Source organism: Acromyrmex echinatior, chromosome 15 (genome assembly GCF_024713525.1).
Source record: "Acromyrmex echinatior isolate Ae372 chromosome 15, ASM2471352v2, whole genome shotgun sequence".
NCBI lineage: Eukaryota > Metazoa > Arthropoda > Insecta > Hymenoptera > Formicidae > Acromyrmex > Acromyrmex echinatior.
Genome location: NC_141866.1, coordinates 9,071,666 through 9,093,312, shown reverse-complemented (window position 1 = coordinate 9,093,312; position 21,647 = coordinate 9,071,666). Strand labels below are relative to the sequence as shown.

The following is a 21,647-nucleotide window of genomic DNA, read 5'->3' as shown; positions in this document are numbered from 1 at the left end:
ACGGTAAACCTTTTACCAGCATTTTTACACATTGTGATAGTCGTAATTACGGCCGAGCGCCATTGTTCCTATTATATTTGTCGATCCGCGTCGCTGAACTGCGGTAGCTTCGCGTTTTCTTTGCCCTGCGAGTGCAATCGCACACGCATATATTATTGTCACATCTCAGGTAGAACATAAAATCGTAAGATTAAAATGACATCAAGTAGTAGTCATTTTAGATAAATTCATAATGTGATAATTTCATGATTAATTCTTAACACGACAATGATTTTTAAGTAATTTTTTAACATTACTTACAAATTATTGTTACTCATGTTAAAAATTGATTACAAAACACGACATCAAAAGTATTGAATGATACCATTATGATTTTCTCTGAAATGACTTCTACTCGATGTCACCTTGATCTTCTTATTTCGTGTTCCATCTGGGATTCGATAGTGAGACATTGACTACGTTCAACCGAAAAAGTAGCTTTGTAATTGTTATAAGATTCTTCAAGTTGGTTTATACTTTTAGATCCTTTGAGGAACTAGAGACAAGATCCAATGATGTTAAAGAATCTTATCAATAGTTGCAAAGCTGCTTTCTCTGCTTGAACGCAGTCATTCTTAAATTCGCCGCTTTCGCATTGAGCTTGTTAAAGCCATACTCAAGAAAAAGAGATAGAAGCGCCAGACGTCGGCGGTCGATCCGCGATGGCACGCGCGTCGCGTTATTTATCATAAGTTTTGTACTCTCTCCTTATAGCGAATAGGCTTACGTCACAGTTTGTCGGTGTGGTAAATAAACTGCATTTCTTTGTGATAACTCGTATTATTTATTTCCCTCTCAACCGTCCTTAGTATCGACGCACGATAATAAATACAAAGTATCATATCCCTCTTGCAAATCTTGTTCATATAACACCTGTTTTTTCCTTTCTCTGTTTTTTTTTTCCTGGCTGCCTACTATTTCCCCTGGCACTTTTCACTCTCTGTCCCCGAAATCTTTCAGATTCTTACGTTCTCTGGTCCCCAATAAAATGTTTACTGTCCCTGTCCATATGTGTCATCAATGAAATACCAAAGAGCGGGATACGATAAGTACGAGAAGAATGCATATTTATTTATTACACTAACAAATTGTACGCTAGAATCATACCATTGTTGATGAACATCGACTATCAGCAGATGGAGATGGGCAGTTCAGATTCGTGTTTCGAGCGTGAGATTATATCTATTCATTATCGGAATGTTTCTCAAAAGTGATCTTTATGCGCATTTAAATCTCGCGATATTGGTCCGCAGTCGTATTATATCTAACTTTTTTTCAATAATTGTTTACTTATTTTTAAGATTCTGTATATGTATTCTATAGTAAAGTCATCATATATGCGCATTTAAAGATGCAGATAAAAATAAATAACTATTAAATTCATAATGTCAAATTATACTGAATTTTCGATATTTTTAATTACTTATATAGATCGCCACTGCTTCTACTCAATATATCATTAATATAATGGAGTCAAACAATTCAAGAATTTGACTCAAATTTAGTTTATTATTTATCAGTGTATACATTAATATGGACATTGTTTATTTTAAAACTAAACAATTCAATCATAGAAATGAATTTTATATTTTGACATGGCTTTACATTTTGACATGGCAGTTAAAAATGAAATGTTATTTAACTCAAAGACTTGGATTATCGTTGTTCCTTTGATGTTTAACGGACCATTATTTCTCTGATACGTAATTATCTTTTTAATTTTTTCTTTCTTTGGATATGTAACGATTTAATATTACATTGTGATTATATTATGATAATTCCATTTTTTGGCATCTATAAAATCTTTCCCTGTTACAACAAGATAACAAACAGAGATGAAATCCTTACGTTGCATAAGAATTACTTATGAGATTCATTTTGAATGATTCGTAAAATTCTTGCTAATTTGCGATATAATTATCTACAAATAGATTTTTTTACACTGAATAGCATTTCAGACACAAGTTTCACAATATTGCATGACGTTTTAACTTATGATATCAATTTTCTTTGTGCATATTTCAAGAGGCATGCATGCTCATTTCTATTGAAACATTATTTCAAGAATATGTTCAACAGTAGAACATCGAATCGATTGCAAGTAGGTATAAAGGAAATGGAATACCAAGGAAATTTCTTCGAATGGATTGCTTTTGGATGGCAGAATTATTCTTCGGAAAATTCGCATTAAATTTAGAAACTCCATAGAAAAATCTGTGTACTTCACACTATACAATATAACTTGTTACTAACTCATTGCAGTTTTCTATTATGCAATTTGGTCGCACACTATTATTTTTGCAGAGAATAATTTGTTATGAAAATTAAAATATCAAAAAGTTGTATAATCTTTAATTTCCTTGATAATTAATAACTCATTAAAATATCATTTAGATTATAATTAATATGTTCGATATAAATTAGTTATATTTTTGAATAACAGTTTCAATGGTGATATTAAATATTTTATTTGATATTAATTTTATTTTTTTTTTTTAATGGAAACTATTACATTATTTTTTTTTAAACTCTACAAAAATATAAAAATATAGTCAACTTCTTCAATATAACCCTCACAAAAATAGTATAATAATAATAGACTTGTGTCATCGAAAATGGATTACTGCATAATGTTAGACGATATTCTTAGCACGTTGCACCCCGCTCGCCGTTATAACGAATCGACACTGTCGAAACTTCGCAGCTCCTGCACAACCGTTTGGGAGAAATGTAGAACCATCGATCCACGCCGCAATCTGATCTACCAGTTTCGTAAACTGGAAACTTCTTACTTCATGACACGTAGGTTCTACCGATGCACTGGGACCCGACCTAATACGAGCGAAATACGAACTTAGTTGGGGGAGGTTCAGTGCAAAGTCATACAAACCGGGCGTGCGATAAACTATGTTTATACCGAAGTTTGCGGACATTCATGAACTTTCTCAAATTCGAGCGAACCTACACAAACATTGTTTGACGCAATCCGAAAATTTCATCCGCATCGCGGCACTCTACGCAACATCAACTTCGCCCCGGGATGTTAATTACAATTTAACACAATGAGATTTACATTTCCCCAGCTATTTGTGGTTAATCAACAATAATCATTTATAAGAGCTGTTAGTATCTGTAACGTGTTTGGAGTCTTATATGCCAAATGTCGAAACAAATTCAAAATTCAAAATTTTAACGAGATAAAGTCTGAAACAGTCTAAACATTACTTAATTTTTTTTAATCCTAAGTAACTTCATTAATATGTTTAATTCTTTTCAAATTTTCCGATTATTTTGTAACAGGATTAAGGATGTTACTTTATGAAAAACAAAGTATTATCGTTACTCAGAATTTTAAAAAGAAGTGCGTTATCATTACCATTACTTGTTGTTAGAAGGTAACGATTCATTGTGTTTTCGTTATTTTTTTATAATATACTGAAATAGGATATTGAATTTTAAAATTACATTATTTAACAATTAACATTAAATGTAATAATTAGTATTAAAATTTTAAATTTTAAACTAATCTCTACATAACAAATTTTTCTTTATATTAAATTTTCTAATTCCTTATATTAATATTTTTATTTTTAATTTACTTATATCTTTAAAAATTTACATTGTAATTAAAAACGCAAATATAGATACTAAACATTAAAATAATGAGATAAAACTAACGATTGAATTTCGTTATTATTATTATAAAAATATAATAATGTTACAGATAGTTACTGTTGTTAGAAAAAAAAAATGTTTACAGTAAAGACGTTACAATTAACGCACTATTTTCCAACTTTCCTGTCTTGTAATTAGCAACTTTAACTTTCGCTTTTTGATAATAAAATGCTTACGAGAATAATGTGCATGACAAATCATAGTAAAATACTTATCTGCATATTCACCGTAGTCATGTATACAGGATGTCTCACGAATCTGTGATAAAAAGTGCGGCACATCGGTGGTTCCCGATAGTTGCACTCATCCATGGAGCTGGAATCGAATCAGATCAGTGGCTGCTTCGTAAGCATTAGATCTTTTTTCAAATTAAAGCCAAAAGCGTAAAAAAAAAACCCGCAGTGTCACGATCCGACAAGTGTAATGACATCTTCTAGTATAAATTGCTCACTGACGATGAACGCTTCCGGCAAGTGTACAGACCACACTTCAGACGCAATTAGTATAGAAATTAATTACACTGATCTCGCAGCTTATTTCATTGTTATTTCCTTGAATTAATATACTCGAGATGATTTTATATAATAATAATGATTTTCTATATCTATAATAATGCTTTGAGCGATAAGAGGGATAACTTCAACAGGTATTTCGCAAAGCATTTCCTGTGTGCCCTCATTATTTGTCGTTTGTATACGCTATATAAACCTCAAAGTCATGATGACATGACGTTGATGCGCCCGCACTTTCTGCACAACAACTCGAGATTGCAAGAATTTTGTATGTCGCAGACAATGAATAGATTCGCGGACAATCAAATGCAAATCTCGTTCTCATAAGCTTAATCCTATAAACGAGATAATAGTACCGACACAAAGTCATGTCTACCAACATGTACATGAAAAGCAGTTAGTTCCTTAACTTCGTTACTGTGTTACCCCCGAACTCATTAGCGTATGCAATTTACGACACGACTGTGTATTATTGTGTCTTTTAATATTAGCGTGCAGTGTGCACGCCTCAGTTTCGCATAAATAGCGTTTCCTGCGGGCACACTATACAAAATAAGTTTAATGTAGTACGCTTGTAATTGGTAAATACGTCATTTGTTATTTATACAAGGTATACTGGGGGTTTAATCAGTACAGTACTAATTTTGCAAAATGGTAATTACGAACATAATTTTCAATTAATTACTTCTTCCAATGTCGAGTCTTTTTTTTTCAATGAATACATATATATACATATATGTGTGTGTGTGTGTGTATATACACATTCCTTTGTCTTTATGAATGTATAACAAAATTACCGCTAATAAGTGCAGTTATAACGCGATAAATGTACGAGACGCACAAGCGAGGCACTTCTTTTGGTCATTTTTACTTTGAAAGAAGACTTAAGTTTTTTAATTGAAACAAGATATAGACTTTCTGTTTGGTTCACCAATAAACATTTTAGTTATATGATATTGCGTCCATAAGCGCGTCCATTTACACACCGCAGCCTGCACTATGCGGTACGCATGCACCAAAATAGTCCGATGCGAGGTCTCATTCGAAAATACGACTGCAGAGATATTCGCTCTCACGATGGGTATCGTCTTTCTCATGTGCGTGTTGGGGTCGAAGCACTCTCACCTATCTTTCAATATTTAGGGCGTGCAATTATCTGAGATCTATTTGAATTCAGCTTGAATGATCACGATTGAGTAAGAAAAATAGAGTACTCGAGAATAGTTAAAAAATTCTTTCGAGAAAGTTGATCGAGAAAGTATGAAGAAATTAGAAACTGTATTGTTTAGATTATCAATTGATGTTTCAAAAATTTGAGAGAAACGTTTGGGGTAATTCGAATAATATCCGTTCATAGACACATTAATAAAAATACTTTACAGAATACGTTATAATAGAAAACTTAATTATTGTTTTAACATTTTTACAATTAACAATGAGTCTATTGTGCTTAGACAGTCCACATCTAGCAAATACGTGAAAAAAGATAAGACAAGATTATAAATATTACTCTTTCATTGCTGCTTAATTATGCTATAGTATTTTACAGTAATTACTTGTATAAATGTTATTGTTGGATTAAATGCGTACTTGTCAAATGGAACTTTGCTCTTGTATAAATAACTATACGCCCCAAAGAATCTTTTATCAAATTTTAAACCGCAACTTTTATAATTAATGCCCAAGATGTTTGAAAAAATTAAATTAATAATTTTTTATCTTAAATTTTTGTTATCTTAAAACTATAACAGATAAATTATTCTCTTAAAGACTGAAAGATCGTAAAATTATTTTCATATCTACTGTAAAGATATTTTTGCAAGAGTAAAGTTATTCCATTTCGCGATATTAACATAAAATGAAGAAAAAAATTCTTAATGCAGATAAACTGAGCGAGTTGTTTGCCTAATGTTTCAGATTCTTGAACAAGAGCAGGAGTCAGGCAATGATGGCATCTCGCGAACGGGAACGGGAACGTGAACGCGATCGCGAACGCGAACGCGAACGTGAACGCGAGCGAGAGCGCGATCGCGAGCGTGAACGCGAACGGGACGTGGACGTGGAGATCGACTCGCCCTTGTCGACGAGATCCCGCTACGCGGCTCTGAAGGAACGCCGACAACGTCTTGCCCGTTCCAGAAGCTCGCACAACTTTGGCGGCGACGACGTTGACCTGGACGAAGAACCACCGTCGCCAACAACCCAGTCGCCGAATGCTTACCTGGCGGCGAAGTACGGCGCCGGCTCTGAACTGGCACGGAGTCGCAGCACCCACGCCCTAAAGTCAAGGGAGCCGAGCCCGGAACGTGATCGACCGGGCACGGAAAAGGACGGCGCGGCATTGAGCTCTTGGGCCAGATATCTCAAGAATAAATACGGTAACCGCACCACAAAGGACAAGGAACCGCCATCCTCGTCCTCCACGATACCTTCGTCCAGGTGAGCTCGAGTACACAATTTTTACTGAGCGAACACGAGACGCAACATGAAAGAACAGAGAGCGAGCAGTGATCTTTGATATTTGTCATATTTATTATAAACATGTATTTGACGAAGCCTCCCCACGCACGACTGTAATTAATTGTCTATTTTCCACATAATGAATATAAATTACGAATCACATTGCAAATAGCATAATATACAATGACGTATAGTATCAATAAAGCTTTAATCGTATTGTACGCACAATGGCTCAGAATATTATGCACGCATTGGAATCAATGTAATTATTAGGCATATCACCATATTTATTGCAGATTACATCAATGCGCTAGTTTAATGCAACATGATACAGAACGTTACTATTATGAAAGAAAACGAAATAGCGATCCGATTATATCCATAATTAATTATTATCAGAGATTAATATGGCAAGATTAATATATGCTGAGAGAGAAAAATTTCTGATTATCATAATTTAGTTGTATAATTTATCAGTCTTTTCGATGCCAACTATATATTTTTGATAGATATAATTATACATATATAGATATAATTTGATAAATATAATTATTACAGTTAACATTGTAACAGTAGTAACTATAAACAACCCAAGTAGAACACGGAGTCATAATTAAATCATAATGATATCACAGAACGTTATTATAACGTCATTTGATATTTAAAAATTGACTTATAAAGGGCGAATGAGGATGTCATGATGATGTCCTCATGATATTATTATGACTTTTATGTTCTACTTGGGAAGATTTTTATAACATTGATAAAATCTACATTTCATTCTTTTCTGTCGACCCTGTTTTTTCATATTTGATATTGAAAAATATCACGATACGTTATTTTTGTACAGTCAAAAGGACTTGTTTCTTGAAAATCTAAATGAGTTCTTGCCGTAAATAAATCTTACCAGCAATTAAGCTGATGTCAAATGACTGCGTCAAAATAACGACGAATAATTTGGCAACGCGAACAAACATTGATAATCACAAATACCAAACATTTTTCTCTCATTGTCAATACAATTTTATACGAATGCCAAAATAATTTCTCCAGCACCAGCGCAGCTTCGCGAAGGTTGTCGTTAGGTTTGCCTCTAAGGCACACCGGGCAAACATCCTTTGAATCTTCCGACGACGACCAAAAAAACCCGTCAGGCTCCCCCACGTCCCCTACAGCAGCTCCCGTTATACCCGCGGCAGCAGGTTCCTCCACTAGGTAAGTCTTAATCACATTACATTACGTAAAGACACGGAGAGATGACGTAAAAGCGCATCTCAAACATCTACTTACATAATTACATTATATAAAAACAAGAGACAAGACAATTTGACAATTCTGGAGTTTCAATTTTCTTTTTTACGACATTACAAATGTTTTCTTCAAAGTTTACAAATGAAAGCGTCGTATCTTCGCGAGATTCAATTTAGAAAACGGCTGAATGCGAGCCGCGAAGTTTTGCTTGGCTTTTCTTCCTGTTCCTATTGGCGAAGCTTGTACCTGAATAAGAGAAGCAAGTTTCTCGGTAATCTGCTTTCCCTCTAGTTCATAGAAAGGACAAGAGGCACTACCTGTTAGAAAGAACGCGTGTGACTTTCTAAATATTCCACGGACGAGCATGCACTTGAATTGTGAGAGATCCGTCGGCGAGGAACCAGCCATTGCAATCAAAACACTTTATCCTCGTTATCTGCTACTCTCCGCTGCTCTCCGCGGGACTTCTCTCTTCTTCTCTCGCGGCCATAATTCTCAAAGATCTACCGCTGTTTCTACTGGAGTGAAACATCGCGTCTCTCTTGAAAAGTGGATTTACGAAAAACATTCCACTAAGAACAGCGTCACACACAATGAAGATACAGAGCTCCACTATATCCGAGTTTGCTCCTTTCACTTCCTCCCTTGCGCTTTCTCTCTCTCCCCCTGCACTCTTTTCGCAAACTTTTCTTAATACAATAGGGTTTCGGGAGTTTTATCAGATGAAGAATAACTGCGTTCATCACGTGAATGTTTGCGCGTAACCGCATGATTAACTGTACGACCGGACGATTCTTTAGAGGGATTCATAACTGCCCGGAAGATGGAAAATCTTCGCGTAATGAGCTTTATTGACCGTTCCGTTAATTGATTCTAGCAATGGTCGGAGGAGTCATTACTTGCTGAAGCGGCGGCAGCTGTTTAAGTTTGGGATGCGGGGGAGCGAAGCCGGATGCTTTACCTGGCCGAGAGGCCTCGCAGTCGGCCCGGACAACTCCATCGTCGTGGCCGACAGCTCCAACCATCGTGTTCAAGTAAGTCGTTCTTCTAATCTCAAAATTGGTCGTTCTTAATCACACGCTATTGAGAGTATTGCTGCACTGAGAAAAATTTCTGTCGATTGAAAATAGACGAATCAGAAGATTCTGATTATATCAATTAGCATTCCAGTCATCACAATTAAACATCTAGTTATTTCGATTAGAATGTGTATTGATACGTAAATTTTACGTCAGAGGAAATAGGCCACTTTTAATTAATATATTATAACAAAAGATTTCCATACGTTTTATCCTTTTAATAATAAAATATTTATAATGTAAACCTTTATTATAGATATATAGCTTAATTATTAACTTAAAAGGACAGAAAGATCAAGTACACTATCAAATTTAATCTTGACATGATACGAAATATATGTTAAATGTCTCCTCGTAACACTTATCAATAAAATATACAACACAAAACTGCTAAAAAATTAAAATTACTTATCATGATCTGTTATAATATTGATCAGATAATAATGGACCAGAGGTCCATTCTGATAACGGAATTTTTAAGTGCTTATCCCAGCTTTTAGCCTAATAGATTGGACCTTTTGATGAATACTGAATATACAGCTTAGTGCTCAATAATATCGCTCACTTGCATATCAAATTTATCATACAATGGCGCTCTAAAGTCAAATGCGAGAAGTGAAATTATTTGACAGATCAAGTGGCATAATAAACTTCCAACGATAAAACTATTAATTATTAAAAAATTGATAGAAAATTACATTATTTGTAAAAAATTGTAATTCTGACTCGTTCTGCCGTAATTTCTTCAATTCAATATTGGCAATACGTGTGCCTCGATAAATTAGTTATGTCGCTTAAAGCAATAATAGTTAACTCGATATGAGTTCATAAAGCTGAAGTATGAAGGTTTCAGGATTTTACGGGCACCCGCATAATATCGACAACCGTAAATAAGATACGGGAAAAAATTCCTCGTCCTAGTCTTGGTTATTGCATTCGGCCGATTTTATAGTATCGGCCCTCGACGTAAACGACTGTATACTCGCTCGGTCCGCAGGTATTCGACGGTAATGGGAACTTCATGAAGGAGTTCGGAACGTACGGCAGCAACGAGGGTGAGTTCGATTGCCTTGCCGGGGTGGCCGTAAACCGAATCGGGCAGTACATCATCGCGGACCGCTACAACCACAGGATCCAGGTGCTCGATCCATCTGGCCGCTTCCTACGGGCCTTCGGTTCTCAGGGCACCGCTGATGGCCGATTCAATTATCCTTGGGGCATCACCACCGACGCTCTCGGATTCATCTACGTATGTGACAAGGAGAATCACCGCGTGCAGGTGCGTACCTTATTGGTACAAAGCTAATTGAACAATAAATGTCAGTCAGCTAATTAATCATTTGAAAGAACGTTGATTAACATAAAATTCTATTTTGCTCACTCGAAAATATTTTCTTGATTATATTAGATAAGATGAAATTGCAGACAGCGAGGAGAATTAAGCTTAACAAATATCAATGTTTTATCTTTTTGATTCTCCGGAATTGTTGCAAAAATATTATTATACTAACACTTGATTTGTAAAACTCATTTAATATGTTAATTAAAAGGCAGTAATTAATTTCAAGAAATCAAAATATGAGATAACTTGTACTTGTAAAAAAAGAATACTAAATATTAAGTTTATTTTAATAATAAGCGAATTTGCAAATGTAGCATAAAAAATTAAATTATTTGATATTTTTATGTAAAATGGCAATTGCTATAATAACAGATACAAGAACTAATAGTAAATCCAAATATAATAATTATAACTATACTATTTTTATATTAGGATTACTTTATAAAGAAAATTGAATTATTTTTATTCATCGGAATCTTTGTTGTTTAAACAATCACTGAATAGTCGATCCAATAGATTCACCGTCAGCTTCGGAAAGATATAATCGAGTAGGTCTAATTGACCTATATTGGTTTCGGAGAATGAATTATGATTATTAAAAGCACTGCATCTTAAACTAGCTTCAGTAACACTATTTGATCACTTTGGAATATCTGACTGTTCGCAGGTATTTCAATCGGACGGTACGTTTGTGGGTAAGTTCGGCTCGTGCGGTAGCGGACGCGGCCAGTTAGAACATCCGCACTACATCGCGGTGAGCAATACCAATCGAGTGATCGTCAGCGATGGCAACAATCACCGCGTGCAGATATTTGACGTGAACGGTCGCGTGTTGACGTCCTTCGGCTCGGAGGGTTCAGACGAGGGCCAATTCAAATTCCCGCGGGGTGTCGCCGTAGACGATCAAGGCTACATCATCGTCGCCGACTCTGGCAACAATCGTATACAGATTTTCAGCCCCGACGGCGCTTTCCTCAAGTCCTTCGGCTGTTGGGGCAGCGGCGATGGCGAATTCAAAGGTCTCGAGGGTGTAGCTGTCACGTCAACAGGCAACATCGTCGTCTGCGATCGCGAGAATCACCGGGTTCAAGTATTCTGAGTTCTCGATTATTAACACTGAAGGAACTCTGATGAAAAGGATACCTATTGTGTTGGCCGATATTTGTGTTTATTAGTACTTTTAATAAATGAGCAAATATTTAGAAAATATTTTTAGACAACACCGCATATTTGGATAAAAGAATACAACGCCTACAAATCTGAATATATATCTGCGAAGTTGAATGCCAATAATTTCCAATAGTTTACTCGCACCAACTTTTCAATCTAAAATTTCTAACAAATATTTAGCGAAGCTCGAAATTGAAAAAAAATAAGAAGGAAATAATGTAATTTTATTATAGAGGGTAAATTATGGTAATTTTATATTAAAATTGATATATACAATATTTCGAAAAATATATTGGATTTTTTAATTTAGTGATTTTTTGCACATGTCTTATTAAATTTGTTTCTAAATTAAGGATGAGATGTTATTACACACATAGTCTGTTTCATTCATTTGCTATAAATATTAACATAGATTTTTTTTATTTACCGCTCATAATTGGAAACCTTCTCGTAAATGTTATGAAGTTTGTTATAATTTATTTCACTCTTCATTGCCCAGGAAATAACTTTCATTGTCTGATCATAATAAATTCATCGCGTTCGTGTAGTTTTGTCTAACAAAATGAAGCGCGAAAATAGTCTTCTCTGCAAAGTGATGACTTTCGCGCCTCTCCATGAATAAAAAAAAATCTATTGTTGTAGAAATGAAAGCGATTATTTATCACAGATTGCATTGTAAATGATTAACTCTGATTGATGTACGTGAAAATTTGAATTTAGTATTTTCGTTGCTGAGATTAATGAAATAATTTATCTTTACTAATATTATTTTTACAGGATTGATTTATTATTTAATGAACGATTTGAAGAAAAGCTCACAAATTTTAATGATTATTTACCCTCTTTCTATTTTTCTCGTTTTGCGATCATTGGAACCGCTGATGGAAATTGACAGAGTAGAAAATACCAGGAATTTTCTGTTTCGAGCTAATTTCTTTATTATTAAAAAATTTCCGAATACACACACACAAGCCAATCTCCCCGCGTTTCGAGTTGCGAAACACGTAGATCTGCCATTGCTTTTCTGCGGTTTACCGCGGATAGTTCCTCGTGTCACTTTGACGAATATTGGATTCATATACTCGCGTGCATAGGACGCGATATAGGATGAAAGAAATAACGAAACGGACGGAATGGCAGAGAGAAAAGGTTGAAAAGAAAAAAAATAGAATAGCAATCGTATCGACGAGCGCAACGACGCGTGAATAGAATCGCTCGGCAACGAGCGGTCCAAATTCTCGGAGAAAATCTTTTGAACCCCGGTCGATTCTCCGCTTTGAAAAATACGTACGGCCATGTTTGTCTTTTCCCTGTCTATATCACATCCGCTATCTCTCCTACCTGTCTCTCTCCTTCTCGTACACGCACGATATCCGAGCGACTTAATTTAATTTATATGCAAAGTGACAGCAAATAAAGTTTGTACCGTTTGTATGCTTTAAATAAACTGTTGCGGAAGGAAGATAACAAGGTAAATCTTTTCTGAACCACTCGCCTTTTGATCTCCGGGATGTATTATTCTTTGTGAAACAGTTCAGACTGTTTAGGTAAAGCGAGAAAGGATTATTACTTCTGTACTATGAATACGATCGTTAAATTTAGCGGTTCGCGAAGTCTTGGTTCGGTACTCCACTTGAGAGAAATAAGCAGTTGGAATTGGAAGTTTGTCTTAGTATCAATAGAAGCTCTACAAGCAACTTCTATGACGTATTCTAAGATCATTATTTGCCCGGATATTCCTTTAACTTGCCGTAATGATATTATTCGCTATATATCTTGGTCCAGACGTAACTACAATATCCGGTGTTCATACTAAATCACCTCTCGTATTATTTTATTACAGTTTAATTAATGAAAGAAAATTATTCACAACGTAATCTCTCCACTTAGATTATTTTTCTACTTTCCGATAATTTTTTTTAACAAAGTGTATAATTTTTTTCATAATTTACTAAAGGATCTACTATAATTGCGCATCCTTCCTTATTATTTACAAATATTCTGGAACTTATAATTACCTGCAACATTAGCGATAATTATCAAAGTTTGATAGTGTCATCTAAAATGTTTCGGAGAAGAGTCGCGAGAAAAATAAGTAGATCAGGAAGAAGGTGAGACAAGGTAGTGAAAAGGTGAGTAGGGCAAGTGAAAAGTAAGTGTGAGTCAATAAATATATAATTTATTAAATGCAATGTGATGAAATGGTGTAACAATAGAGGGGCGGGCGAAACGACGACCGTTAATGATCGCCGCAAAGGCGGATAAGAGATAATACGCCACCCCCGCCCGGCGCCCCCCCGGAGATCGGAAATATAGATAAAATATTTTCGTTATTATTTACAATATTAGTCGAACGTTAGTCAATAAATAATAAACAGTGGCATAATCCCTTTATTTAATAATATAATTTAATTATATATATAATATATATATAATATTACGCTTGCGATAATAAAAATATTACAAGAGATGGAGCCTTTACCGTTATTCGTTTTCCGCTAGTAAAATCTAGCACGTACGTGCCACATCTACGCGTCGTCCTCGTTCCGAAACTTCCTGATTTCGGGTACTCGATCTCGATTACTCGATCACTCGTCAGGCGATTACACAGTAGATAATAACGTGAGAGGATCGAAGATTCTTCGCGATCGCCCGAATTTCGAAACGCGGAAACGCCAAGAGCGGATTGATGTCGAAATAGCCGTCGAAACCATCATCAACATTCCGGGAAAATTGCGCTCACTCTCTCTTACATTCTCTCATTCTCCCTCTCTCTCTCTCTCTCTCTCTCTCTCTCTCTCTCTCTCTCTCATTCTCATTCTCTCCCTCTCTTTCTTTCTCCCTATCGCGAAAAAATCGACGATGGGACTGAACAACAAATGGCAAATCAGCTCGATTCTCGACGTACGTGGAGAAATGATTTTCGCAACGCGTCAGATTATCACAACGAAATACACGCGACATGCTTGGACGTTATCAATCGTCGAGCGGAGTAAAAAGGCTGTGTGTGCGTGCGTGTGTGGTGTGTGTGTGTGTGTGTGTTGTGTGTGTGCTCCCAGACAGCACAGATCGCTCTAGCATTGCAGTCTTAACATTGAAAACGTTGCAGCAGTAATTATGCATTCCGTTGCTCACTGGTAATATTAATAATTTCTAGTTTACGTTACATATACTGTTGATTTTCAGTATTCATAGTGAATACTGAACGCAGCCATTGTCGTAAGTTTCTGTGCTGTATGGTTGCTTTTGTGTGTGTTTCGTATATGTGTTTGTATGGTATGTAAACGCCGCCACGCGAGACTGGGAATTGTGTCGTGTGTAGGATCAGGCAGGCAGCAAGCAGGTACAAAGTGACCGTCGCGACGAAGGAACAACGTATTTTTGGGTCTCTGTAATTCTTCGTGTGTCCTAAAGCAGGACAAGTCACAATTACGTATCAAAATGATATTAAAATGAATTGTGATTAATTGAAAAGTGACTTTTACTCAAGGAACAGACCAAGTCGAGAGAAAATCAAAATGACTTTATTTTGACGTCATGAAAGTCGAAATGATGATTTTTTTTTTGTTACAACATTTGACTGTTTAATGACGTTAAAAATCAAAATAAAGTCAAAATTAATCTGAAATGATCGAAAAAATGACTTGTAATGATCATTTTGGACTAATTTTGATATCATGATGACTTGTTCTGCTTATGGGTACCCAAGCAGAACAACAATGATGATTATGATATCAAAATGATGTCAAAATGATTCCAAAATGATCATTCCAAAAAGTCATTTTTCAATCACTTTCGATTCATTTTAATGTCATTTTGACGTTATCGTGATTTGCTGTTCTGCTTGTATATGTTCCTTGAGTAATAATCATTTTAGAATCATTTTGACGTCATTTTGGTGTCACGATGACTTGCGCTCTGTTTGGATCTGTGGTACTTCGTGTAATTCATATTATAATTTTGTGTTTTCGTGTGTTTCCTGGTATCCCCGGTGTCTGTACAAATTGTGATAGGCACCGATCCGATCGTTTCGACCCTTTCGACATCGTGCAACGCGCATCGAACGCCGCGTGTTCGCGCGATCGCGAGCCCGTGTCTATCGTGCCCTGCCATGCGATAAACTCCGGATGATCGTGCCGAACATTTCAATTCTTCTTTTTCTTTTTCTTTTTTTATTTTGTAAAAAATATACGCAAGAGCTTCCGCAAGAGATATATCAGGCTGCGTTCGATAAACGTTACCCAAGTAAAACCACAAGTCATTACGATATCAAAATGATGTCAAAATGATTAAAGTGATTTTTCAATCATTTCCAATTCATTTTAACGTCATCGTGACTTGTTCTGCTTGGATATCCGGGTATCCCTGTATATCAGTCTTATCCTTGTTTAAACGTCGGGTGATAAAACGATATATGGAAGCACTCGGGTGACGTTTTCGGATACAACCTCGGTAATGCCTAAAGCCGTGACGGAACAACTTCCGTTTCGGCGCTTGCGGTCCTCGAAACCGCGATATCCCACATCCCGACACGCCAGAGCGTACTTCCGATTTGTGGCGTCGGAACTCACCCTTTCGCATCCCTCGTGATTTCGGGGGATACACGATTCTTGAAACACGGTTTCGCGGTAGGGCCGGTATAGGTTTGTGGCGGGCTCGCGACAGCGGAAACCGCACGGGCAAGCCCCGTAAAAACGCGCCGTCTCGTGCGATTCTTGGAGAAATGGACAATTGGAAATATCTCGAATCTCTATAGCGCGAATCTCGATCGTTCCTGATTTTTAGAAGAAGAATTAATTCCTGTTAGTTTTAATCTTGCTTTTAATAGTCCGCTATTAATATACCTACTGATTCGTCTCTGCATCTAGAGAGTAGTTTGAAAAGTGGCATGAGATAGAGTGTGTTATAGGTATCTTTCTTTTTTTTCTCATTATTTCCCATCTGTTGTATCGAGATTAATTGAGTAATAAAGTTATAATTATTTATTTAATTAATTAAAGTGGCAGCAATTAGGCCATGCGGCTCCTATCATCTAGTCGTCTTTGACTCTTGGCTTCCTTACGTAGAATTTAAAAATTTTTTTTTTCTCCTTTACTTATTAAACTTCTTTATATTTTGAGAATAATTTGTATTATAAATGACTTTTAAAGTTTATGTATTCATCGAAGCGCCTATCCTAGCGATGTCTTTAATTAAAATTATTCTTTTTCTCAGCAGTCTCCTCCCTTCTCGTTTCCTCACCACATCCCGTCACCACATCTCTCAGTCCTTGACCTAACGAATACCTTCACCCGCCCAGCTTGCCCTCGGTGTACGTGGTTAATTATGTAATGAAAGTAGAGCAACGACGAAACTTCGGAAATCTCGCGCGGTGTCGGTGTGTCATTTCCTGTCCGCCGTTCCGTGGGTAAAAAATATTGTATTCAACTTGTCTTGCGAAGACCCTGGTGAAAAGCGAACAGTGCACCCCGGTTCTCGATCGGTTGCGTATATGATTGCGCCGAGAACTTTGTCTTACCGCCGAGATCACGCGCGCGTGACGTATCGTCTTTCTTCATTAATTCTTAAATTCGGAACCTGATTGCCACGCATAACGACAAGCCCGACTAACTAGAATTATCCCTAACTTGAGACTTCATTCATCATCATCATCGTCGTTATCGTTAACGCCCTCTCGTGCCCGCTACGTTTATAATCGCTAGCCCTTGTTTTTATTAGATTCTTAAATATGTAATAAGCAAAAATATGAATATATATAATAATAGTTTTTCTTGTGTATATAATAATTATTATTATTTTACTCATTTTTTTTTTTAAGTATTTCGATAGGATCGTGATTATTTTAATTAATTAACAATGATTAAAAGAGTGTAAGAATTTGTTATCTTTCTTTCTTCCATCCTTTCTCTTCCCCGCCCTTCTCCTGCTTCCCTGCTCACACCTCACCTCTCTTTTTAATAACTAATAATCCTTTAAGCTTAATGGCATGAAAATGCTCGTTGGAATTGACTCATGTGTACAATATATATTGTGGTAATACCCCATCTCGCGCTCCGCAATTACATCGCTCTATTAGATCTCACAAACCGCTGTGAGTTCTGCGAAAACACACCCCGAGGGGAGAGGGTCGATATGGGTTAATTTACTGTCTCGAAGAAATTCGGCAATTCGAAATTCCGCAGCATCCTTTACATTTTCTTTTTTTTTTTACGACGCGCGGTATCGACGCATTACTCTCCCGACAGATCCCGCACGGCGTATATCGGCTCGCCATATTATCTCTCGGATCCTCTATCTATCCGTTTGTCTGTCTGTCTGTCTCCGTTTCTTCCTTTCATACTTCGAGAGCGAGAGCTCCCGCGTGCGTAAACACGCACACGGAGACGTACGTCGGAGACACGTGGATTTTTATCTCCGTCTCCCCTTGTCCCTTGCGCGGAAATACTTTCTTGGATCACCATTAATTTATCACAATAGACGTTTGTCCACCCGATCAAAACTTTGAACGCCGGGACAATTCACGCCCTTCGCGCGCCGTGCAATCGCGCGCGTCCGCAATCAGCTACGCCCTTAATTTAACCGCTAATTATATCTTTACGCTAGAGAACCTTTAAAAAAATCCCCTATCGGAGAGAGAAATGGTAGGTAGTTTCTTTTTGTAACAATGTAATCGACTAGCTTACGTACTAAAAAGTAATTCTACGAAGTTGATTATACTGTGACTAGCACAGCCCGTGGATGAAATTGCGCCCTTTTGACGAAGGGCCAGTTCATTTTTTTTCTCTTTTCTCTTTTTTTTTTTCTTTTAATTCTCCTGTAATAATTCCTCTTTTCGTTTGCTTCTCGCTCTATTTCCCACTATTTGCTCTCGCTTTCTCTAAAATTTTCTAAAATCAAATTATAGCACTCTTAAGGAAAATGAATGTCATGTACGAAAGAGATCGTTTCTGCCACGTTATAAATGACAATTTCTCATATTATGTACAATAAATTCTCGATGCTGTGCTATTAGATTTGCACTAAATGATAGAAATGCAGTGCTCAGCTTCGCGTATCGTTCAAATTTAACTATGTCTCTTGTAAAAATATAGAAAAAATGTCTAGCTCGAAGGAAACCGACCAAAATAAAAAATCTAATCACATAATTAATATTTTAATTGTGTCCTAGTTCGTACTTAGAATTTCTTTTCACTTTCGCTTTTCATATTTCCGAGAATTATCTTATCCATCATTAAAATATAATTCATTAGTACTTTTAAAATCAATTTCACGTCGCTTCTTCATATTCTGATTGTTCATTCATTCATTTAATTATCTATTAATGTTAATTGAACTCAAAATCAAACAAAAATAAAAGTGTACCAGGAAACAATTCCGAAGAAGTTTAAATACAAAGATTTCATATAAACTTAGGGCAATTTTCCTTCGATCAAGGGTTTTTTTTTCGTAGATGCTATCCTTTCTCGATACAGTCCTAGTCGCAGTTTCACCTAAATCGATTAGAATTGTATATTTAGAAGTAAAAATCGATGAGAACATATCATAAAGAAGAGTGAAAAATATTACTTGTTTCCTATGTAAGATTATACAGTGCACGTCGAAAAAACAGCGTAATAATTTCTACATAAAAATTTCTTTGTTATAAAAAATAGTAAAATTACGTCGATACGAACATAATTGATGACACAAGTCGATAGAATTCTCTCTTTTTAAGTAAAAACAATCTTTAATTTCTTTAGTATCTCATTTTTATTGTTTCAACAATTACGAGATTTATTAAGTTAAATTTAAAGTGAATTTGTATAATATAAATTACTAATACCTATATATTTTATAATAAATAAATTACTAAAAACGAACTCTGCGTTTCATCATGCTGCATGTTACAATTTTCAAAATTTATATAATCAGTTTATGTGCTTCTCGTTCAAGGAAAGAAGGCGAATCCGATCGACTGGTGTCATTAAAAGAGAAATACATGTCTGCATTTACAAAGAGCTTTGAAGAAATATTTCGTTTTGAAAAGATCTGCGGTTTCCTGTAGAATCTGCCGATGGCAAATTCGCAAGCTATTTGAACCTACGAAAGCGACAACGATTTTGTGCGATTTAGCTCGGTGCATACAAGGATTTAATAAAATTTCACGGGAACGGCTCGGCAACTTCGATGTTGTCGCGACGTATAACAAGGAATCAACTTATATGTTTGACTAAGCGGATCTCGTACTCTTTGAAGAAACACGATACATATGTCTTACACTTTAAGCGAGAGGAGAAACTGTATTCTACAAGCTTTTTCAGTCGATCGATCTCGTATAGATTTTTAGCAAACCCACTTATGGCTCGCCTATTTACTGCTATTCCAATACTCGCTCGAAGAAGATGCAGGGACGCGTAGAGTGCGATAATAGCGTAAGATACAAGCGAAATGAACGAGCGGTCGAGAATGAGACGCGGTGTTAACTCAATAATAGTGTGAGGGACAAAAAAGATTGAATAGGTAAGATTTGACGTTGGTCAACCATCGGGTACGCAAATCAGAGACGCAGAGAACAAAACCGTATATCATCCGTGTCGTACGTCTGGTACCCTCTCGTAATAGTTGTAGTCGTCGTTGACAACCTCGCATACTCCCTCAGAGCGTCGCGACGGCCGTTCCGGGGCGTCGTTCACCAACGGCTCTCGTCACCGGCCGTGTTATTTCGCTACTGAATTATCGTCGCCGCTGCTCCGCGTGCCATTGGACTGACTGTCAACTAGGTGACCCCCGGGCTGGCGACTACTAGGCTGGCCCCTGGGCTAGATGAGGGCGAGCTTTGGGGGACAGCAGCCGCCCGTGAAATGACCGCTGGCAGCCTCCCGTTCCCGTTTGCGACGGCCTTGGCGTTCTGCAGCCTGATTCAAGAAATATACGCTTTATATTAAAAATACGCATCGTTCGCGCGTAAGTGCACACGTGACACGGAATAATCAGGCAGTATATACCGGAAGGCAAACAAACGCTCTCTTTAATATTGACTTTTCTTATTGACGGACAAAAATTTACCAAACAATAATAATTAGAAAATTTAGAAATCATAGTTCGAATATTGTTTGACAAAGATGTCTGTTTTTTTCTAAAAGAAAATAAAATAAGTGTACATAATATATTTCTAAATTAGTAAGTACATGAACAGCACAGAATATTTATGATAAATATTTATTAATATTCATTTTTTGAAATGTTATATAGATACTTCATATATATTTTATGTAAAACTTTAAAATATTATTAAAATGGGCTAAATATTTTATGTTAAATATAAATTATTATATAATATTTATGATAAATATAAACAAATATTTCTAATAAATATTTTTTACTTGGATTATAATGTCTCATTAAGTATTTTCATAGCACTTATAATATTTGCAATAAATATGTTATAACATTTATAATAAATGATCTGTGCAATCTAAAACCACAAAAATATTTACAAAATATTTAAAACAAAACTTATAAATATTTATAAATATTTATAAATATTTATAAATATTTATAAATATTTTATAAATATTTTATAAAAATTATGTATGCTATCAGAGAATATTTATTTTACTGAATATTTACATTATCCATTATTGAAAAATGAATATATATCAATTCCGATATGCAAAATATAAATGCTAGTTTTTAAGTTTTAAATATGCGATACATTTTATCCGTCTACAAGTTATTGGCAAAATGATTATCAAGCAATTCGCAGGTACTATGTCGCTAAGCGGCAAGTATACGATTTTGTTGTACAAATCCATAAAATATATCATTCTAACAATAAACATGAAGCATCGCTAAATATATGAAACATAATATGACACGTATAGTATTTAATTTCCGATATATAGATGTGTAACTCGTTAATTTGTGTGTCGTGAAATAGATCGAGAAAGAGAGAGAGAGAGAGAGAAAGAGAGAGAGAGAGAGAGAGAGAGAGAGAGAGAGAGAGAGAGAGAGAGAGAGATGGGGAAGGGGAAGGGAGAGAGATGACACAATGCAACGAAAGCGTCACTCCTTCCGACACAGATGAAACAGGAACGAAAGAGAGAGAGAGAGAGAGAGAGAGAAGGGAAGAAACGGAAG

The 21,647-nt window shown here is 36.0% G+C and overlaps 2 protein-coding genes across 8 annotated transcripts in view; one reads left to right on the top strand and one right to left on the bottom strand.

Annotated features, from left to right (window-relative positions):
• The window catches only part of tn (tripartite motif containing protein thin), a 76,186-nt gene extending 63,188 nt beyond the window's left edge, over window positions 1–12,998 (top strand). For all 4 annotated transcript variants that reach the window (XM_087413897.1, XM_087413898.1, XM_087413896.1 and 1 more), the window contains 6 exons: window positions 3,959–4,059; window positions 6,144–6,665; window positions 7,740–7,901; window positions 8,815–8,971; window positions 10,014–10,295; window positions 11,026–12,998. In XM_087413897.1, coding sequence (XP_087270023.1) covers window positions 3,959–4,059; window positions 6,144–6,665; window positions 7,740–7,901; window positions 8,815–8,971; window positions 10,014–10,295; window positions 11,026–11,457 — 1,656 coding nt within the window. In that variant the 3' untranslated portion in view covers window positions 11,458–12,998. The remainder of the gene's footprint in view (window positions 1–3,958; window positions 4,060–6,143; window positions 6,666–7,739; window positions 7,902–8,814; window positions 8,972–10,013; window positions 10,296–11,025) is intronic.
• A 687-nt stretch (window positions 12,999–13,685) lies between these two features.
• The window catches only part of Camta (Calmodulin-binding transcription activator), a 62,515-nt gene continuing 54,553 nt past the window's right edge, over window positions 13,686–21,647 (bottom strand). For all 4 annotated transcript variants that reach the window (XM_087413901.1, XM_011055369.2, XM_087413900.1 and 1 more), the window contains one exon: window positions 13,686–20,422. In XM_087413901.1, coding sequence (XP_087270027.1) covers window positions 20,284–20,422 — 139 coding nt within the window. In that variant the 3' untranslated portion in view covers window positions 13,686–20,283. The remainder of the gene's footprint in view (window positions 20,423–21,647) is intronic.